General features: G+C 44.8%; 1 protein-coding gene across 4 annotated transcripts in view; it reads right to left on the bottom strand.

Annotated features, from left to right (window-relative positions):
* The window catches only part of TRIO (trio Rho guanine nucleotide exchange factor), a 418,347-nt gene that overhangs the window by 14,247 nt on the left and 384,726 nt on the right, over positions 1 to 19,374 (bottom strand). For 2 of the 4 annotated variants that reach the window (XM_034761548.1, XM_034761549.1), the window contains exons 48-52: positions 18,095 to 18,852; positions 11,860 to 12,107; positions 10,325 to 10,463; positions 9,896 to 9,923; positions 1,743 to 1,905 (exon numbers count right to left, since the gene is read on the bottom strand). In XM_034761548.1, coding sequence (XP_034617439.1) covers positions 1,743 to 1,905; positions 9,896 to 9,923; positions 10,325 to 10,463; positions 11,860 to 12,107; positions 18,095 to 18,852 — 1,336 coding nt within the window. Of the gene's footprint in view, positions 1 to 1,742; positions 1,906 to 9,895; positions 9,924 to 10,324; positions 10,464 to 11,859; positions 12,108 to 16,002; positions 16,113 to 18,094; positions 18,853 to 19,374 lie in introns of those variants that run through there. The other 2 variants (XR_004644600.1, XM_034761550.1) reach the window with 2 other exon arrangements.

Below are 19,374 nucleotides of genomic sequence, written 5' to 3'. Positions count from 1 at the left end.
AAGAGGATCAAGAATTTCCCTTTTCTCTTGCCATCCTGAAGTCTCCATTTTGTAGCAACTTTTGTGTCAGGGAGTCCCCTATGGAACCATTTAATACCGCCCTCCCCTGGCAGAGAGATCAGCACACACACTCGGGAGTACTGTGCTGTCATTCCATCACCAGGCTGGTCACGGCACAAATCTGTGTGTCATCCAATTGCTTAAAGCATAATGAAACTTTCTGCCACAACATTTGCTTGACCATCTCATGTCAGGAAAACACTGGATTTTATTTTTTTTTAAAAGGGCTAGGAACATTTAATTAGTCTTACTCTCAGTTCATTCAATCACCACCTCAGTATTTTAAGTCACCAAAAATAAGTGAATTTAGTGACTATGAAATAGAGGACTAATAACTATAGCTTGAGTCAGGTGTCAGCACTGTATCGGCTTCTCATTCAGGTTTGCCAAGGAACCTCAACCCCGCAAAACCCCTTCTATTCCAGCTTTATGCTTCTCTGGAGCAGAGATTGTGTTTGGACAAACATCTAACTAGCAGAAAATCTCACTTCTGCATTCAAATTTGTACTTGCTATTATTGCAAGTACCACTAAAGTTTCCAATAACTGAAAGTTTATTCAATGAACACCTCAGTATTATTTCCTCCCTATCTGTTCAGGATATTTACGTTGTGCATTGGACAGCACTCTGTGAGTAACCAGTTAGCCAGTTCTCCCCGTTGGTGTGGGTCTCGAACAGCAGCAAGGGAGAAGGAAACAATCAATCAATCAATAAGGAAAGTGTGATGGAGCCACAACAATTGCCAGGCAGACTTAAGCAGCTGCAGTATCTTAAACTTCTTTTAACTGATTTTTTTCAAAATTGGCTACTTTTGACAGTAGTATCCCTTAAACTCTCAGCCCTTGTTTTGAAATCAAAAATGCTTAGATCAGTGGTCCCAAAACTTTTTACCTTGTGCGCCCCCTCCTGGGCCAGGAGAAGGGCCATGGCCCCAGGGGCGAGGGAGGGGAAGGGAAGATACATGGACGGGGTAAAGGGGCCAAGGCTGGGGGCCACAGCTGAGGGAGGGCTGAGAGCAAAGCTTTGGCAGCCCTGACACTGAGCGTGGGGCCTGAAACCAGGGCCGAGCCAGGAGCGGAGATAGGTGGCACTCCCTCCCCCACCCCTGTGCAGGCTGGCCCGGGCCCCAGCCGTGCCTCCCCAAACGTTCCTTCACACCCCCCTAGGGAGGCATGCCCCAATTTGGGGACCTCTAGCTTAGATAAAGAGCCAGAGCCCCTCCAGCAGTGACTCCTCTGCAATTTCACAAAGACATGAAATATTTAATTACAAAACCTTTAGGTCAGCTACACTCCGTTACAATTCCCTGCAGTCCCTCCTCCAGAACAAATCCTGCATTAATGCTGCTTGCTGAGACTATGGTTAATTCCTGAGATTTTCAAGATGTGTGAAGGTACCTCTAATGCCCCTGCCCAAAACAAACACACACTCACCCACACACAACACTGTATGATTTCTGGATTATTAGCAAACTGGAGGATTGGCAGCTAAAGCCTATTATGCACAATCAAAGCACACACAGGAATTTGCACTCCATTTTATTTATTTGGGGTTGGGGGAGGGAATGGAAAAAGTGAAATGGGACTGAAGACAATGCCCCACACTGCAAAGAAAACAAGTCATTCTGCTCTCCACAGAATTCTCCCCTTCAGAATGCTGAAACAGCGAACACACTACTGTACCTGTACAAAATGCTGTAGTGACTGTCATTGCTTAGGGTGTTATGATCAGGACCCTTCCAAGTTACTGAAGCTTTCGGGCGACCACAGACTTTACACCTAAAAACGATGGTCTCTCCTGTCTCACATGTGACCTCACCCAATGGTATTATAAACTCTGGGGGAACTGGAAAAGGAAAAGAAATTACAATAAGTGTACTGAAGTTTCCCCCCCTTTCATCCTGCCCTCCCATCATTCCAAGATAAAGCACTGTATTTACACGTTTGGGGCCTTTCCCTCTCCCCTTGAAATACTTATTCCACATGTCCAATTGAAGCCTATAGTGTCAAGTGGTTAGACCAAGCAACTGGGACTCTGCAGAGTTCTAATCCTTGTCACCCATTCTCTGCATGAACTTGGGCAAAATGTTTTGCCCTTGTTATGCCTGATGCTACCCACAAAGATCTAACTGAAAACTAAACACTATCTGAGATGAGTTTCCTGAGTAAATGCTATAGCGAGTGATCTAAATGGATGTGCTGAGGTTTTGGGTTTTTTTTTAAAAAAGTCTTAGCATGTGTAACTCCATTCATCTGAAACCAAGTCCAATCTAATGTCAGGATGAGCCTGAGTAACCCCAAGGAATGAGAAGAGATGAGAAGGTTACTCACCTTGTGCAGTAACTGAGGTTCTTTGAGATGGTTGTCCCTGTGGGAGCTTCACTTTAGGTGTCTTGGTGTCCTGCACTTCTTGTCGGAGACTTGTGGTAGCAATGCCCCGGTTGGTTGCACACGTGCGGCAGCCAGCTTGCACCACTCTGAGTGGCTACCCCGCGAGCGCAGCCAACTGCCACCCAGTTCCTTCTCTACCCGAGGATCGAGCCGGAACTCTGAAGCAGAGGGGAGGAGGGTGGGTAGTGGAACACCCACAGGGAAAACCATCTCAAAGAACCTCAGTTACTGCACAAGGTGAGTAACCTTCTCTTCTTCTTCGAGGAGTGTCCCTTTGGGTGCTCCACTTTAGGTGATTGAAGAGCAGTGCCCCTTGGTGGAGAGGAGGGGCTTTGGAGTTGATGTATGTACGGTGGAGAGCACTGATAGATCAAAGTGAGCATCTGCAGCTGACTGCTGTTCCAAGGCATAGCGTTTGGTGAAAGCATGATGCGATGCCCAGGTATCTGCTTTACAAATATCAGTTATAAATACATGTCTGAGAAAGGCTATGGATGTGAACATAGCTCTAGTGGAGTGTGTGCGAAGTCCAGAAGGAGCTTGCACATTGTAATTTTGGTACCATCGTTTGATACAATTAGAGATCCATTTAGAAAGTCTCTGTTTGGAAATGGTTTGGCTTCTTGATCATTCTGTTGTGGATATGAATAGTCTGGATAATTTTCTGAATGTTTTTGTTCTCCCTACGTAGAATAGCCAGAGCTCTGCGGATGTCTAGCATGTGAAGGGAGGCCTCCCTGTTTTTGGCATGCAGCTTGGGAAAGAATACAGGTAAGTAAATGGGTTCATTGAGATGGAAGAGGGGGCAACCTTGGGTATGAATTTAGGGTGTAGGCATAGAATGATTTTGTCCTTGAGGAATGTGGTATAAGGTGGGTGAGCCATTGGGGCACCCAACTCTCCCACCCTTCATTCTGATGCGATAGCTACTAGAAGGACGACCTTCATGGATAAGTCTAGGAATGGGCAAGTTGCTAGCGGTTCAAAGGGTTTGCCGATGAGGGCATGGAGAACAAGTTTGAGGTCCTACATAGTGGTCGGGTCTGTTAATGTGGGGTAAGTGTTCTCTATACCCTTGAGAAAGGGCTTAGTTAGTGGATGGGTGAAGACCGTGAATCCGTCCACCTCGTTGTGAAAGCTGGTGATGGCTGATAAATGCACGCTGAGTGAGCTAGTCAAGAGGCGAGATTTTTTTTGAGTATGAATATGTAATCAAGGATAGTGGGTAACAGGGCCAATTGTGGAATGATTTGCTTGTCTCGGCACCAGATAGAGAATTTTTTCCACTTGTGTGTGTATGTTTTTCATGTGGAGAGACGTCGGCTGTTAAGTAGAATGTTTTGGACCTCCTTGGAACAGTATGTTTTGAGTTCTGTCATCCCTGGATTAGCCATGCCTTGAGATGAAGTGCTGGAATGTTGGGGTGACTGAGGCGTCCTGTATGCTGTGTCAGTAGGTGAGGCAGAAGGGGAAGGGTTCATGATCTGACAGCCACTGGCAGGGCCGGCTCCAGGCACCAGCCTACCAAGCATGTGCTTGGGGCAGCACCTGGAAGGGGGCGGCGCACAGGGTTGGGGTTTTTTTTGTTTTTTTTTTAAACATACGGGGGCTGTTGGGGCGCCCGGCGGCACTCCAGCCGAGAGCGGGGCCGGTACTGGGCTCGCCGCCCTCCCCCAGGCGCTCCGGCCGGCCGGGGAGAGCGGGGCCCCGGCCGGGTTGGCCACCCTTCCCGCAGCACTCCGGCCGGCTGGGGAGAGCGGGGCCGTGGCCGGGCTCGGCGCCCTCCCCTGCTGCGCTCCCCACCGGAGGGGGGCGGGGGGCGGCAAAAAAGCCAGAGCCAGCCCTGGCCACTGGGGTCAGGTATGGGAACCATGTTTGTCTGGGCCATGTTGGTGTAATCAAGATGACTCTGAATTTGTCTTGTCTGATCTTGTGAAAGACACGACTCAACAGGAGTATCAGGGGGAAGAGGTACAGGAGCAGGGCCTCCCACCTGATGAGGAAGGCGTTTCCGAAAGAGTGGCTGGCTCATTACAGAAGCAGCTTTTCCTCTCCTGGAATTGACACCTCCTCATCTATTATTGGGAGTGGACTACATCCACCCTGATTGAATTGGCCCTGTCAACACTGGTTCTCCACTTACCAAGTAACTCCCTGCTCTCCATGTGTCAGTATATAATGCCTGCATCTGTAACTTTCACTCTATGCATCTGAAGAAGTGAGGTTTTTACCCACGAAAGCTTACGCCCAAATGTTAGTCTTTAAGGTGCCACCAGACTCCTTGTTGTTTTTGTAGATACAGACTAACACGGCTACCCCCTGATACTTCGAAAGAGTTGTGTCCCAGTTTTGCTCAGGAGCAGTACTGTGGGCATTTGGCATTGTGGGTCGTGGTGAAAAGGTCTATTGAGGGGAATCCCCATTGTCGGACTAGAATTTGCAGAATTTGTGGGTCTAGTTCCCACTCGTGCGTCCGTGAGAAGTTCCTGCTGAGGTCATCTGCTGTGGCATTCTGGTTTCCAGGAAGTAGGATGCCATGATGTCTATGTTGTTGGAGATGCACCATTGCCAGAGGCGGACTGCTTCTGCCAGGGCCCCTCCTTGGCGATTTATATAAAACATAGTCGCCACGTTGTCCGTGAGAATCTGGACAGTTTTGTTGCGGATCAAGGGGAGAAAGTGATGGCTAGTGTTTGGAACTGCTTGGAGCTCCAGTAGATTTATGTGGAGATTTAACTCCTCTAGGCACCATCAGCCCTGGATGGGGTTCTCAGCCAAGTGTGCCCCCCATCCTACCAGAGAGGCATCCGTGGTGATAGTGACTGATGGGGTTTCCCTTTGGAAGGGAAGGCCTGAGCAGACATTTGTTTGGTTTGTCCACCATGTGAGCGAGTCTTTCACTCTGCTGGGCATTGTAAGCCGTCTGTTGATCGAGTGTCTGTAAGGAATGTAGACAGTGCGTAGCCAGGTTTGTAGACCTCTCATATGTAGCCTGGCATGTTTCACGACAAATGTGGTAGCCGACATGTGTCCAAGAAGTTGTAGGCATGTTCTGACAGATGTTTGTGGGCTGTGTCTTACTGTTGTGACTAGACTTATTAAGGCAAGAAACCATTGTTGGGGTAGCCGTGCTGATGCCATGACACAGTGGCGGTGTGCCCCTATAAAGTCCAGTTGTTGGGTTGGGATCAGGGTGGATTTCTGTAAGTTGGTTTGTAAATAGGGTTAGAGTGGTGTGAGTGGCGTGAACTGCCTCGTCGTATGTCAGTGCTTTTAGCAGGCAGTCATCTAGACAGGGAATATGGTCACACCCTGCTTGCGAATATGTGCTGCTGCAATGGCCAGTACGTTGGAAAAAACCCTGGGAGTCGTAGAGAGGCCGAAGGGAAGTACCTTGTACTGGTAGTGTAGGTTGCTCAGAGTGAATCGTAGGAATCTCCGATGCGCCAGGTGGTTAGTGACGTGAAAGTAAGCATCCTGTAGGTTGAGGGACGAGAGCCAATCTCCTTTCTCCAATGCCAGAATTATGGTTGCCAGTGTTACCATCTTGAAGTGCTGTGTTCTCACAAACTTGTTCAGTTTGCATAAGTCCAGAATGGGCCTCCGTCCACCTGTTTTCTTCGGAGTGAGAAAGTAATGAGAGTAGAACCCCCAACTACTGTGCTGAACCAGTACTGGTTCCACAGCACCTAATTGCAGGAGATGCTGTATTTCCTGCAGTAACAGGTACTCGTGAGATGGGTCCCTGAAGAGGGATGAGGAAGGAGGGTGGGTAGGTGGAATGGAAAAAAAGGGGATGGAATAGCTTTTCTGTCTAATTTCCAGAACCCACTTGTCTGTAGTGATGGTTCTCCAGACTGGGTAAAAGGGTGTAAGGTGGTCCTCAAAGGGGCTGGAAATTAGAGGTGACTCTGGAAGTGGAGAATGTGGGGCTCTTGTGTCCTCGACCGACACTTCAAAGCGTTTGCCTAGAAGTGGATGGCTGAGACGTAGACGAATGCTCCTGCATCTGACAGCATCTCGTCTGGCGCTGTTTGCGGCATTGATCATAATGTCGTTGAGGCTGAGTGTATGGGGCAGGATGAAATAGTTGGTTGTAGAATCTGCCCTGTTTCTTCCTTGTTCGCAGGGATACAGATTCCAAGTGTCTTTCGTGTTGCATGGGAGTCCTTCGGGGTGTGTAAGGAGACGTTTGTGCTCTCTGCAAACAATTTTTGCCCCTCAGAAGGTAAGTGCTCTACTGTCACCTGAACTTCCCTGGGGAAGCCGGAGAGATGGAGCCATGAAGCCTTTCGCATACAATGGATGGCGATGGAGCGAGGTGCCGTGTCAGCAGAATCTAGAGAGGCCTGCAGGGCAGTTTTGGCGATGAGGAAACCTTCTGCTATATTGGCTTTATATTGTTCTTTTTTGTTAGTTGGGATGTGGTCAATAAAAGATGACATCTGAGAAAAAAATGTTGTGTGTGTACTTGGCCAGTAACGCAGAATAGTTTGCTATGCGAAACTGGAGGGTTGCTGATGAATAGGCTTTCCTGCTGAAGAGGTCTAGGCATTTCCAATCTTTATTATAAGGATTGGTTTCGGTTTGACGTTGCTTCCCCCTCTAACACCAATGAGTTTGCAGTAGGGTTGGTAAACAAAATTCAGCTCCTTTAGCAGGCACATAGTACTTCTTGTCAGATCACTTACAAGAAAGAGGAGCTGTGGCTGGAGTCTGCCATACGGTTTTTGCTGGGGCCATGATGGCAGCATAAATGGATAGTGCTATCTTGGCTGACGGAGAAGCTTGCAATATGTCGGTCAGCTTATGTTGAGTCTCTGGTAACTCAGCCAATGAGATGTCTAGTGAATCAGCTACTTTTTTAAACAAATCCTGAAAGGATTTGAAGTCATCTCCCAATGTGTGTGTGTGTGTGTGTGTGTGCGGGGGGGGGGGGGGGAGCGCCATTATTGTTTCGTCCAGAGACGAAGTCAGGATGTGGGTAGGTGGGAGTGTGTCACCCTCCGGCCTGTGGACAGATTCTTCAGATTCCTCCTCCAGCAGTTCTGGGGAAGCTGGAGCAGATGGAGGTGATTGCTGTGTCCTGGATGGATTGGATGGCTGGGTGATTTGGGCTCTGTATAATGCCCAGGGGTACCAGCATGCCCACTGCGGTGGGAAGGCCATGGGAGGGGACACCCATTGTGGGGCTTGCCAACCCACGCCATGTGGCCGAGTGGGTCCAGGTTTAGGAGAAGAGTGGTGAGGTGTTCCCACTCCTGTCTCCACTTCCTCCTCTTCATCAGCGGAGAGAGGAGGGGCCGAGCTAGCGAGTGTAGTGATAAAGCTTGTCCCTGACTCTGGCCGGAATGCCATCGGTGCCAAAGAGCGGGTGGATGCAATGAAGAGGTTTGCATGGCTGACAGACTGTTGCGGTACCGGGAGACTCAGTGCTGGCAGCACAGGAAAGCTGGGAACCAGAGGGAGTGTTGTCGGTGCTGCAGACTTGTCACATTGTATTGGTGAAGCAGGCGCCACAGCGCTGTGCTGTGCCTGAAGTTTCTGTTCCCTCAGTGCCAAGCTACGAGACTTAGTTTTGCTGCTATGAGAGCAAGACCGCACAGAGTCTTTTGTTCCTTGGGACGTCTCAGTACCAGACGGTCCTGGTGCCTTGCGGTCCGGTGCTCTGGGTGCTTTTGATACCGGGGCAGTTTTTGTGGTCAGGGATTGCTTTTTTGGAGGTGTGGCGAGGAGTGAGACCGCTTTTTTGTGGATTTGGTAGGACCAGGGTCCTTAGCAGCCATTTTTGAAGAGGACCCCACATCTCAGGCAGCTGCAGGTGAGGACGGGCGAGGAGGTGTCCTGGACTAAGGGTCGGAGGGATCTCCTCCTCATTAAAAGTTTTAATTGGAGGTCCCTGGCCTTTCTTGTCCACACTGTGAGTTTCTTGCAGTGGGGACACTTTTGGGTCGTGTGTGTCTACCCCACTGCGAGTGGCCGCCTGTCACTGGTATTGGGAGTCTGAAGGTCAGACAGTGCTTGAAACCTGGAGAGCCAGGCATGTCTGAGAGGCAAGCTGAATGAAGAACGGGAATAGTCCCAGTCTAATGCCTCTTCGGCGGCTGCCTGCCAGAGGCAGGGAGAAAAACGGGAAAATGTTTTTTTTTATAAATGTGAAAAATGAAAAAAAAAAATGAATGGAGAGATAAACAATGAGGAAAATTAACTGAGAAAAGAGCAGAGATTAAAGGAACATGAGAGTAGATAAGGGCGCTGCTGTCGTTCCGACCGAAACCAAGGACAGTAGAGAAGGAATTGGGTAGTGGTTGGCTGTGTGCATAGGGTAGCTGCTCGGAGTGGTGCAAGATTACTGACGCGTGTGCGCGGCCAATTGGGGCACTGCTACCACAAGTCTCCGACTAGAAGTGCAGGGCACCAAGACACCTAAAGTGGAGCACCCACAGGGAAACTTCTCGAAGACGAAACCTAAGGTACCTAGGAAATTATGTTCTCTTCAAGATCTGGGCCTTGCCAGAGCAATCCATGTATTCATCACCTCACAACTGGATTATTGGATAGCATTTATATTTGAAGATCACTCAGAAGCCAGAGCTGATGCAGAATGCTGTACTCAATCCAATATAAAGCAACAGAGGGTCCTGTGGCACCTTTAAGACTAACAGAAGTATTGGAGCATAAGCTTTCATGGGTGAATGCCCATTCACCCACGAAAGCTTATGCTCCAATACTTCTGTTAGTCTTAAAGGTGTCACAGGACCCTCTGTTGCTTTTTTACAGATTCAGACTAACACGGCTACCCCTCTGATACTTCAATCCAATATGTGGATGTTAGCAAAGTTCAGCAAACACACAGGTTTTCTGTTTACTCGTAGGTCAGATCAGCCCTTGCATTTGAGGTGCTCTTGTTAACATTCCCTAGATTTGAAGGTGAGGGAATGGAGGCATGGCATTCTTGGGGGAAGGGTTCTCAATTCTAGATCTTGTTTTCCCCCATGTCCAACTCAGCCTGGATTTTACCGGCCTTCTGTGTTCAATACAAGACCCATCTCTTTTTTCAGGCGTAAGCCATATTGGGTAGGGAGAGGAAAGAAGTGGATGAGAATCTGTTAGCAGTGGTGTCTTTGCCCATTTCTTAAAGGTATGTTATACAGTACAATATGTATTCATTATTATTTAATTGTGGATATATGCCCAAAGTTCCAAGATAATATCACAGCACATACTTCATGGACTGCCTCCCTTCTCCAAAAAACCTTCAAGCTTTTAAGATACAATACAGTCAATTCCTGATGTCTGTCACATCAAGCAAGTGACTATTTTTGGGGATGAAGCAACGAGGAGTGGTTTCTCCTACACTCAAAAATCCCGTTAGCAGATATAATGCAAAGTATGTTTTCCTCAAACTACAGTTACTATGGCTTTTAATTATTAGAACAACTTACCATCATAAATGTAGTTGGGGTTGAGAAGCTGAAAATGAGAGAAAGAGAATTAATTATTTCTTTCAAGTAACATTCTTAAAACCAATATTATTTCCAGTAGTCTAAAATGAAAACCATTTAGCATGGCGATGGGTTTTAGTCAGACCCACAAAAGCACAGAAGCAGCTGCAACTCAGTGTTTTGGCACCCATACCACTCTCCCCATATTCACTTTGGAATGGCATCACAGTCCCAAACTGGAGGATCACTTCCACATGCTCTGAATTTGGAGAAACAACATCAAGAATCACACATACCTGAGCCAAATTCCTGCTTGGTCTAATGCCACTCAGACGAAGGCTGTTACACAAGAGACGAATTTGACCCATTATTTTATTTAACTTACCCCACAGGATCATTTTTGAAATACCATATCCTTGTAGCATTTACCTTCACGGAAACCTTGTTGGCAAGTCCTTCTCGGGATTTGCGATAACCATTTTCTAGCTTGCCTTCCCTTTTGCCGTCTTTATCTTTTTTCTCAGATTTCTTCCTTAAACGGAGTGCTGTGTGCCAAGATGTTGACTTCCTGAAGACAGAACATTAACATTGTGTTCAACTCTTTTGAGCCCTCAGCAGGGGACTGTTCTGTTTAACTTCACTTGCATTGGAAAATTTTAATGTCTGTAATATCTCAGACACAAGATTGCAGAGTCCAGTCCTGTTGAGTATGGGAGCTGTAAAGGAAACTCACAAAATATCTTCAAGAAATCTTAGATTTCCTGGTGACCCTTTCATGCTAAAAGTATCAATTTTGATCTCAGTGTATTTCTGCAAAAAATTACAAAATTAAAGGATGCAGGGTAAGAACAAGAGACATTTTGCCTTTGTTTAAAACTGTAGACAAAATGAAAGGATCAATGAGAAGCATTGTAATGTATGGAATCTTACCTATGAAGCTAAGCCTTTCATAAAATCATGGACACTGTCAGTCAAACACAGCAATGGCCCATCAGTCCTGTTTCCAACCACAGGCACTGACTTTTCAAAGTGATGGGGGGTGCTTGACCCCGGCTCTGCCCCCACTCCACTCCTTCCCCCAAGACTTTCCCGCCCCCCAAACCCCACCCCTTCCCACCCCCCTGAGTGCGCCGCATCCTTGCTCCTCCCCCACAGCCTCCTGAACACCACGAAACAGCTGTTCATGGCAGGTGGGAGTCACTGGGAGGGAGGGGAAGGCACTGATTTGTGGAGCCCGCTGGTGGGCCAGAGGTGCTGGGCGGAACTGCTGGTGGATGCTCAGCACTCGCCATTTTTTCCCTGTGGGTGCTCCAGCCCCGGAGCACCCATGGGGTCAGCGCCTATGTCTCCACACTGACCGACAAATGTTTCAGATACAAATATAACCCCCCCCCAAATTATCCAATTTTCCAATACCACAGTATGGGGAGAAATATACTTTCATGACAACAACCACCTTTGTACTTTAAAGCACAAAAACTAGCAGCCCCGGTAATCTCATCTTAATTGGTGTAACTACAGTTTATTATTCTTATTAATAGAAATGCCTAATTCTTATTATTCCATTTAAAGTTTGCCTTAATTTCCATTTCAGCTCTCTTGATTCTTTTATTATGGGAAAGGTTTAGTTTGAATGCACAATTAGCCTTCTCTCAATAACATTAGGTATCATTTCAGGAAACCTCAACTGCATTTGTAATAAAGAAAATACCTGCATGGGTTTCTTAAACATTTCTATCATAGCAAACATCCAACCTATAAATCAGTTTTACTGATACCAAGACACACCAGATATCTTCCAGGACTTCATCACACATGATGTCCATTTCCGTCTGGAAGTTCACATAAACTTTTAGTTTAGAAGGCTCAAATCCTGATTTAATTGTAAACCTTTCTACAAAATACTCAAGTAACATAAAACATGTGCAAACCCTCTTCTCTTCTGAAGAAATCCAGACACTCACTTGATTGTTCCATCATGGTTGTCAATGATGACTGCACTGGTATGCCCCAAGACATAGCCGGGAATCCAGCCCTCGGCTGCAGGGCACTGGTCAGTGGCGGCTCTGAACACCAAAAACATGTTCTGTTGGTTGCTGGCTAGAATTTGCACGACCTCTCCTTGGTAGACATTTATCTCATCCTCCTTCACTGCCGTGTAATCGTGTGTCACCAGCATGGTGGAGATATTGCTACTGCTGCTACTTTCACTCTGTAGTATTAATGGGGTAGGGGCAGAGAAGGGAGGGGAAAAAATGGGATTGAGTTTAGCGCTCACACAGAGGACACTTAAAATTACATTGTACTGCGACACTAAACAATGTGGAGTCCCAGGAGTTTATCCTTCTTTTTGCACATGCCTGGTCTACTGTATCTTTGTCATTTACACAAATAAAATATACTAATACCTGCCATTACAGAAAGCTGGTGAAGAAATGGGGATTTCCCCCCACATTTGTTACATTTATTATTCTCTGGATCCCAGTTTTATTGAAGCTTCATGACACCCCCTTTTACTACCTACAAAAGCAAACTACAATATATGGGATTAGCCATTAGGAGGCATTATAAATCACAATTTGAAAGAGACCAAAAATTAAGGCTAGAACCCAACCTAATCAAAGCCGGGAAATTCAGCATTGAAGCAGATGATCAATCTCACCTTGCTTCATTTGTTGGAGCTTAGGACAGTAGCCCAATCTTGCATATTGCGTATAATAAGGAACAAAAGGGCAAAATGAATTGGCGTTTGTTATTGTCTCTCTAAAACATTAATGCTTGCCAGTTTCGTTTGTAAAGACTAATAGATTTATTTGGGTATAAGCTTTCGTGGGTAAAAAACCCACTTCTTCAAAAGCATTGATCCACTCCAAGTATCTGAAGAAGTGGGTTTTCTCCCATGAAAGCTTATGCCCAAATAAATCTGTTAGTCTTTAAGGTGCCACTGGACTCCTCGTTGTTTTTGTGGATACAGACTAACACGGCTACCCCCGATAAGTTAGTTTGTGTGGTTTTTTTATTCTTTATTTTTAAATATGTAGGATGAGATAAATTACCTACTTTTTAGGGGGTTTTTTTGTTTTTGTTTTTAAAAACCCTCTCCCTTGCACCCCCCCCCCCCCCCGGAAAAATAGAGCATTAATTTACCCATTTATAGCTATCCTTTTTCTCATATTCTATCAGTAAGTACAACCATTAGAAGTGCGTGTAGTTACAGGCATGGACTCAACATTGTATGGGTATATCTGAATTTTTTGCCTTTCTCCTTAATAAGCATTGGCAACAAATGTAATGGCTGATCAATAACTCAGATGATGTAAATCACACTATCAAAGTTTTTCAGCCAAGAAAAGTTATCTGTCCTGACAGTGGTCCCACCTGAAAAATCAGGTCTAGCTATTTCCTCTTGCAACTACCTTATGCTTGCTTCTGAAGTTAATGAATGTCAACATATAATTTCTCATCAGACTAACAAACCAACTCCATATAGCTTGGCCCTGAACCATCCAGTTCCCTTAGGAAGGAGTTAAAAGTAAGCCAACCTGTAAACTGGGGGACTGGATGATTCCAGAGAATAACAATGTGGCATAAGTGTTACTGCTCTGACTATATCTTAAGTCAATGACTATTATCACTACCACCACCCAATGGCTGGTCAATAGCCCAAAGACATTAAGTTGATGGTGAAAAATCCCCAACAGAAAATGCACCCTGGGCTGGCAGTCTCAGTAGAGAGGGCAAGAAATTCAACTGTCTCCCCATTATTAAGCCACTCCTATCTGATAATCAATATAAGCAGTCTATGTCCTGAAATAACAAAATTTCATTTTTTCACCTGTAAGTGAAAATGAAAAGAAAATGGGCCACAATCTGCTCAGTTACATCAATATTAAGTTTCTTCAGATTTACACCAGTGTACATGATAGTTTGGTCCCGTGTTTAATATGTGGTCGTGGTCAGGAGAGTAAAGCCTGCTCGAATGGCACCTTCTTATTCAACACAACTGCTTCTGGTGTATATTCTGAGACATCACTGTAGGCAGCATGGTTCCACACACACTGCACTGGGCTGGGAGTTCTATTCCTGGCTCTTCCATCTACCAGCTGTGCGACCGTGAGCATGTCACCACACCTCTCAGTGCTGCTGTTTCTCCTAACACTTTTGTGTGTGTCCCATCTATTTTGAATTCAAGTTATTAGGGGTAGGAACTCCCTCTGATTATGTGTTGGCACAGTACCTAGCACAGTGGGGTCTTTAGACACTACTAAAATATCTTAGTATTACCTGTAATACTGCTCTGGTGATTAAAGTATGTACGTACTGCATTTCACTCCCAGTATTATGACAGAGCACAAAGAGCTCTGGGTGAGGGAACAGGATTTTATTCTGGGCTGCATACCCCAATAAGATAATTAACTAAATTCCAGTTAACTGACTTTGCATCACAGTTAATAATACTCAAGACAAAAAGAACCCAGGTTGACTCCCTCACCCTAGGGAGAGTCAATGGTCCCTGTAAACGGCATGTCTGAGGAGGGAGCATCTGCAAACTGCCTGCCTGGCCTGGGAGAGATCTTTCCCAGAGTAATTTCTAGAGCATATCATTTAGAAAAACATCCAATCCTAATTTAAAAATTGTCCACAATTGAGAATCCACCACAACCCTGGTAAATTGTTCCAAATGTTAGCTTCCCTCACTGTTAAAAATGTACGCCTTAATTCCTTTCTGAATTTGTCTAGCTTCAACTTCCAGCCACTGAACTGTATTATACCTTTTTCTGCTAGACTGAAGAGCCAATTATCAAATATTTGTTCCCCATGAAGGTACATATAGATTGTAATCAAGTCACCCCTCAAACTTTCTCTTTGTTAAACTAAATAGATTGAGTCCCTTGAGTCCATCACTATCAGCATGTTTTCTGACCCTTTAACTATTCTTGTGACTCTTCTGTAAACTCTTTCCAATTTATCAACATCCTTGAATTGTTTTCCAGCAGTGGCTGCACCAGTGGAAAGTACAGAAGTAAAATAATCTCTCTACTCCTACTCAAGATTACCTAGTTATCATCCTTAACTCTGCTGGCCATAGATTTCTCCTTGTGTCCCTTTGCTTTCCTTATCAATCTTCTGTAATTCCTAATTTATATTCATTACTATTAACTTCCCCTTTCTTCCATTTGCTATATATTATTTTTAAATTTTTTATAGCTGCCTTCACTCCCCTTCTGTACCAGGTAGTTTCTTTTTCTTTTTTAACCAATATGAGAATCTAGTTACACGTTCTTAAACAATTCCCAATTATCATTCACATATTTCTGATTAAATTATGCCTCCCAGCTGATTTGGCTTGTAATTGTTTTCAGCTTTGTGAAACTGGGCCTATTAAAGCATCAAGAACACATTTATTAGTGATCTGGACTTTATTCTGTTTGCACATTATAAATGTGATCAAGTCATGATCATTTGTATCTAAGTTACCTCTAATTTTTAGTTCTGTGATCAGTTCCTCTTTATCTGTCAAGAAGAGGTCTAATATAGAATTCCCCCATCTTGGATGCAACACTTTTTGAGTTAGGAGATTGTCATAATATTTAGAAATTCCAGGGATGTTTTAATACTGGCAGCAAGACACATTCCAGAATATGTCACTTAAACTCAAGTCCCCATGATCACGCAGCTTTTTTTCCTATCCATTATATATAGATGTGAAAGAAGCCGGCCATCCTGTTTGGGGGTCTGCAGCAGACACCAACTAATACCCCATCTTGTGAATTATCTGATAAGACATTGATCCATAAGCATTCAAGATAATTTTTTCTTGAGTTATCAGTGACTAGGAAACAGAGAATGCCATTTTTGACATAGAGTGTCATTCCCAGTCTCCTTTTGCCTGTTTGCTCCTTCCTAAATAGGTTATAACCATTGATTTTAACATTGCAAACATGTGAATCATCCCACCAGAACTACTTGCCAACTGCTAGTACTGTCAGGGAAACTGCACAGCAATGTAGCCCAAGAAGGGAAAACCTGAAAAGTACCATGTACTTCCCCCCATAATCCAAGCATTGTGTACCGTAAAAACTTAACCAAGAATTGTTTCCACATACTTGACAATCCTACTAAGTAGAAATCTTCTATGTTTTGAATAGGTGTTTCTCACAGCTTTTACAAGAGCCAGACTAGAAGGTTAATTTCATGTGTTTTTCAGGGTTGCCCCCTTTTCAGTTATGAAACAGAAACACATGCATATGTGAGTGCACGTGTATGTATATTTTTACACATATAATTTAACTACATCTATATATGTGTGTGTAAATATGTACAAACACACATCCACAAATGAATACACCTCTACCCCGATATAACGCCACCCGATATAACACGAATTTGGATATAATGTGGTAAAGCAGTGCTCCGGGGGGGCGGGGCTGCGCACTCCAGTGGATCAAAGCAAATTCGATATAACGCGGTTTCACCTATAATGCAGTAAGATTTTTTGGCGCCCGAGGATAGCGTTATATCGGGGTAGAGGTGTACATCAAATTTAAGGACAAACCTTCACAGCTCATTTTCTCCAATTAGTCAATCACAGAGTGAAGTCACTAAGTTAAAATATGTGACATCACCTTGTATGACGACAGAAAGTGACATTATAGATGTAAAATTAAGACCTACCTCTATAATCAAGCAAAAAGAGAAGGTGAGTTGTGAGGGAGAAGGCATATTTAGATAGTATTGGCTACTGTAGAAAGCAAACACAGAAATTATGGCCTCCCTTTCAAGTATGCATGAATGTCCCTATTCAAAAAATGGAATTTTAATAATTGATTTAAAGCCTTATTTGGGAATGACAGAAGAAATTGATTTTATTGCTTTAGTATACATAAAAATATCTTATCTTATTAATGCTCTATTCATTTATTGAAAAGACATCTATTTACCCTAGATATCACATTAACATAACATTCTGCTAGACTAAAGAAAAAGATAAAGGCAAGACAAAGCCAAACCAAATGAAAATTAGAAAGGAGACCAGATCAAATAAAAAAAGAATACATGCAAAGCACAATTTTTTTCCTCTAAGGCTATTACAAAGGTAAGTGTAATAACTAAAACATCAAGAGAGAGCTCTATATGTTAAACAATTCTACCAAGAAGTGCATGCGTTTAAAAAACTATTGCAGGTTAGGTGATTTGCAATTGGTATTGTGTAGGAGCTGTGACAGGTACTGAAAAAACAAACACTTGTGAATACAACACTTAGTGAGGGAAAACCAAATGCTGGTAAAAGGCATGGTGACATGCCTATCACATTCACAGTGAGTGACATTCATTTGTTGTGCATTAAATTGGCACATGCCCCATGATCACTATGTTGCGTTTCCTGGTGGACATCGGTAGAGGATGCGGATTCTGTTAACCCTTTTTTCCCCACACACAAAAAAGTGCAGATTAAAAGGTTGAATCTCCAGATGCCCTAACACAGTTTCTTTTACATAGGGGAATAAAAACGTGGAGTGATATTTCCACTTTCTAACTTTTTGGGGGCAGACAGTTTTTTTGGTTTGTGTGTTTTCAGTTGATACTTGGAAGCTTCACTGACCTGATATGGGATTTCAAGATGAGTGAAAAGAATGCTGCAGTTCAATTAAGGCTGACAGGAGTAAAATAAGGCAACCCAGGGAGTGTGACGTGAATGCCTCATCAAAGTCAAAACTATATAGTAAAAAAACAAAAAAGGGATGGATGTGTGTGTGTGTGTGGGGGGGGAGCCCCAAGACAATTGGCCAACCAGAAATTTAAAACACGCTGTTGGTGGCGCATAAACAGAGGCCATGTGATTGTCAAATTCAGCATGTTAATTATCTGCCTTCGGATTAGAGACAAAAAAGCCAGGAGAGCAAGTTAGTATGAATCAGACTAGTGATTTATGTTTTCAGCAGAGGTGGAAGTCACAACTTTGTTAGCAGTTGTGTTGTGTCTGTATACATATCACAAGTCTGTTTTATGCATACACACACAGACATAGAATATATATTCTATTTGTTTGCGTAGAGAAGATATTGGAACAGTTGATTATTTCAGAGCAGTGCAGCACTGGAGAGCCAGAAGTTAGTATGGAGAGTGATGGTAACGCACAGAAGGGGAGCATGGGAAGGTTTTAGAAGAGCTCGCAGGACAGAGGTGCTCCGCTCTTACCCCATTACTTTGGGTGGAGTGAACTGACTGCTCGCTGGTCGAGGAGCATGTGCTCATGCGGTCTGTGTCCTTGCTGTGTGAAGAGTGGCGGTGGACCTGGCGCTGGAGGGAGTCATTGTCCCCAGGGAAAGTGAAGGAGCCAGGGCGGCTGGCAGGGGATGCTGGGATGGAGCTCCAAAAGGAGCCCTTTTGCAGGGGACTGCTGGGTGGAAAGGTTTCCTTGCCAAAAGGAGAAGGGAAAGTCGTTGAGAGAGGAGAGTTCATTGGAGAGATGGCTCCTGGCCTTGGCTTCCCGAGCGTCAGAGATCCTATGCTGCTCCTTGAGCGATTGTCCTCCGAGCTCCCACGCAATTCTTTCTGGGCTCCGTCTGCTGACCCAGAAACATTTCCAGCTGTCTTCCTGGGGCTCTCAATAACTTTCATCTTGGGAATCTGCTCAGCTTCTCTCTCAGGACCATCCGGTTCTGCAATGGGAGGGTGCCTGGCTGGCTGGCTGAGGCCAGTCTCTAGGGATGTGCTGTGGGGTGGCAGGGAAGGATTATGAATGGACATACCTGACATCTTGTCTGCCTCTGCTTGGGCGGAGGCTGCAGAGGAGACCAGGACTGGGGAATGGTGTCTGACAGGCTGGGGGATCCGGGAGGGCCTGCTACGGCTGGAGCTGGTAATTCCGCTACAGCTGCTGGGGCCGCTGCTGTTACTGCTGCCACCGCCACCGCTACTGTGGTTTTTCTGATATTCAATTGGTGATGTCAAGGCTGCAATTTAAAAATAGGGGAAGGAGCAGAGGGAGAGAGAAGAGGGGAGGTTAAAGCAGGATATGTTTAATGCAATCTTAGAGTTTGATCGAAAACGAACTTTATTCTTACATTACACCTTTAACCCACTGACCTCAAAATGCTTTACAGACATGAATGCTTCATGACATCCCTGCAAGGTAGGTTGGTGGGTAAGATTATATTCCCAAAACAGACGGGGAAGCTGCGGCAGAGGTTAAGCAATTTCTCTTAGGTCACGAGTCAGTGGCTTAGTTGTAAATACCTGCCACAACTCCCAGCTCCCAGTCCTGTGCTCTAACCACCACATCCTGTTTCCAGCATGTCTTCTTATATGATTTTTAAACCAGTTCTTTCACAATGAAAAAAAACAATCTACGGTGAGGAAGAACGAGTGATTGAAAGCTAGAAACGCTCGTGTGAAGGTCAGTGAACGGAGCCTTTTGAGATCAGTGGCAATTACTAGCTTTTCCTAGCTTTCTCCTTGTGACACTAAATGTTACA

Source organism: Trachemys scripta, chromosome 2 (genome assembly GCF_013100865.1).
Source record: "Trachemys scripta elegans isolate TJP31775 chromosome 2, CAS_Tse_1.0, whole genome shotgun sequence".
Lineage (NCBI taxonomy): Eukaryota > Metazoa > Chordata > Testudines > Emydidae > Trachemys > Trachemys scripta.
The sequence above is the reverse complement of the archived record's forward strand: the minus strand, read 5'-3'. Positions and strand labels throughout refer to the sequence as shown.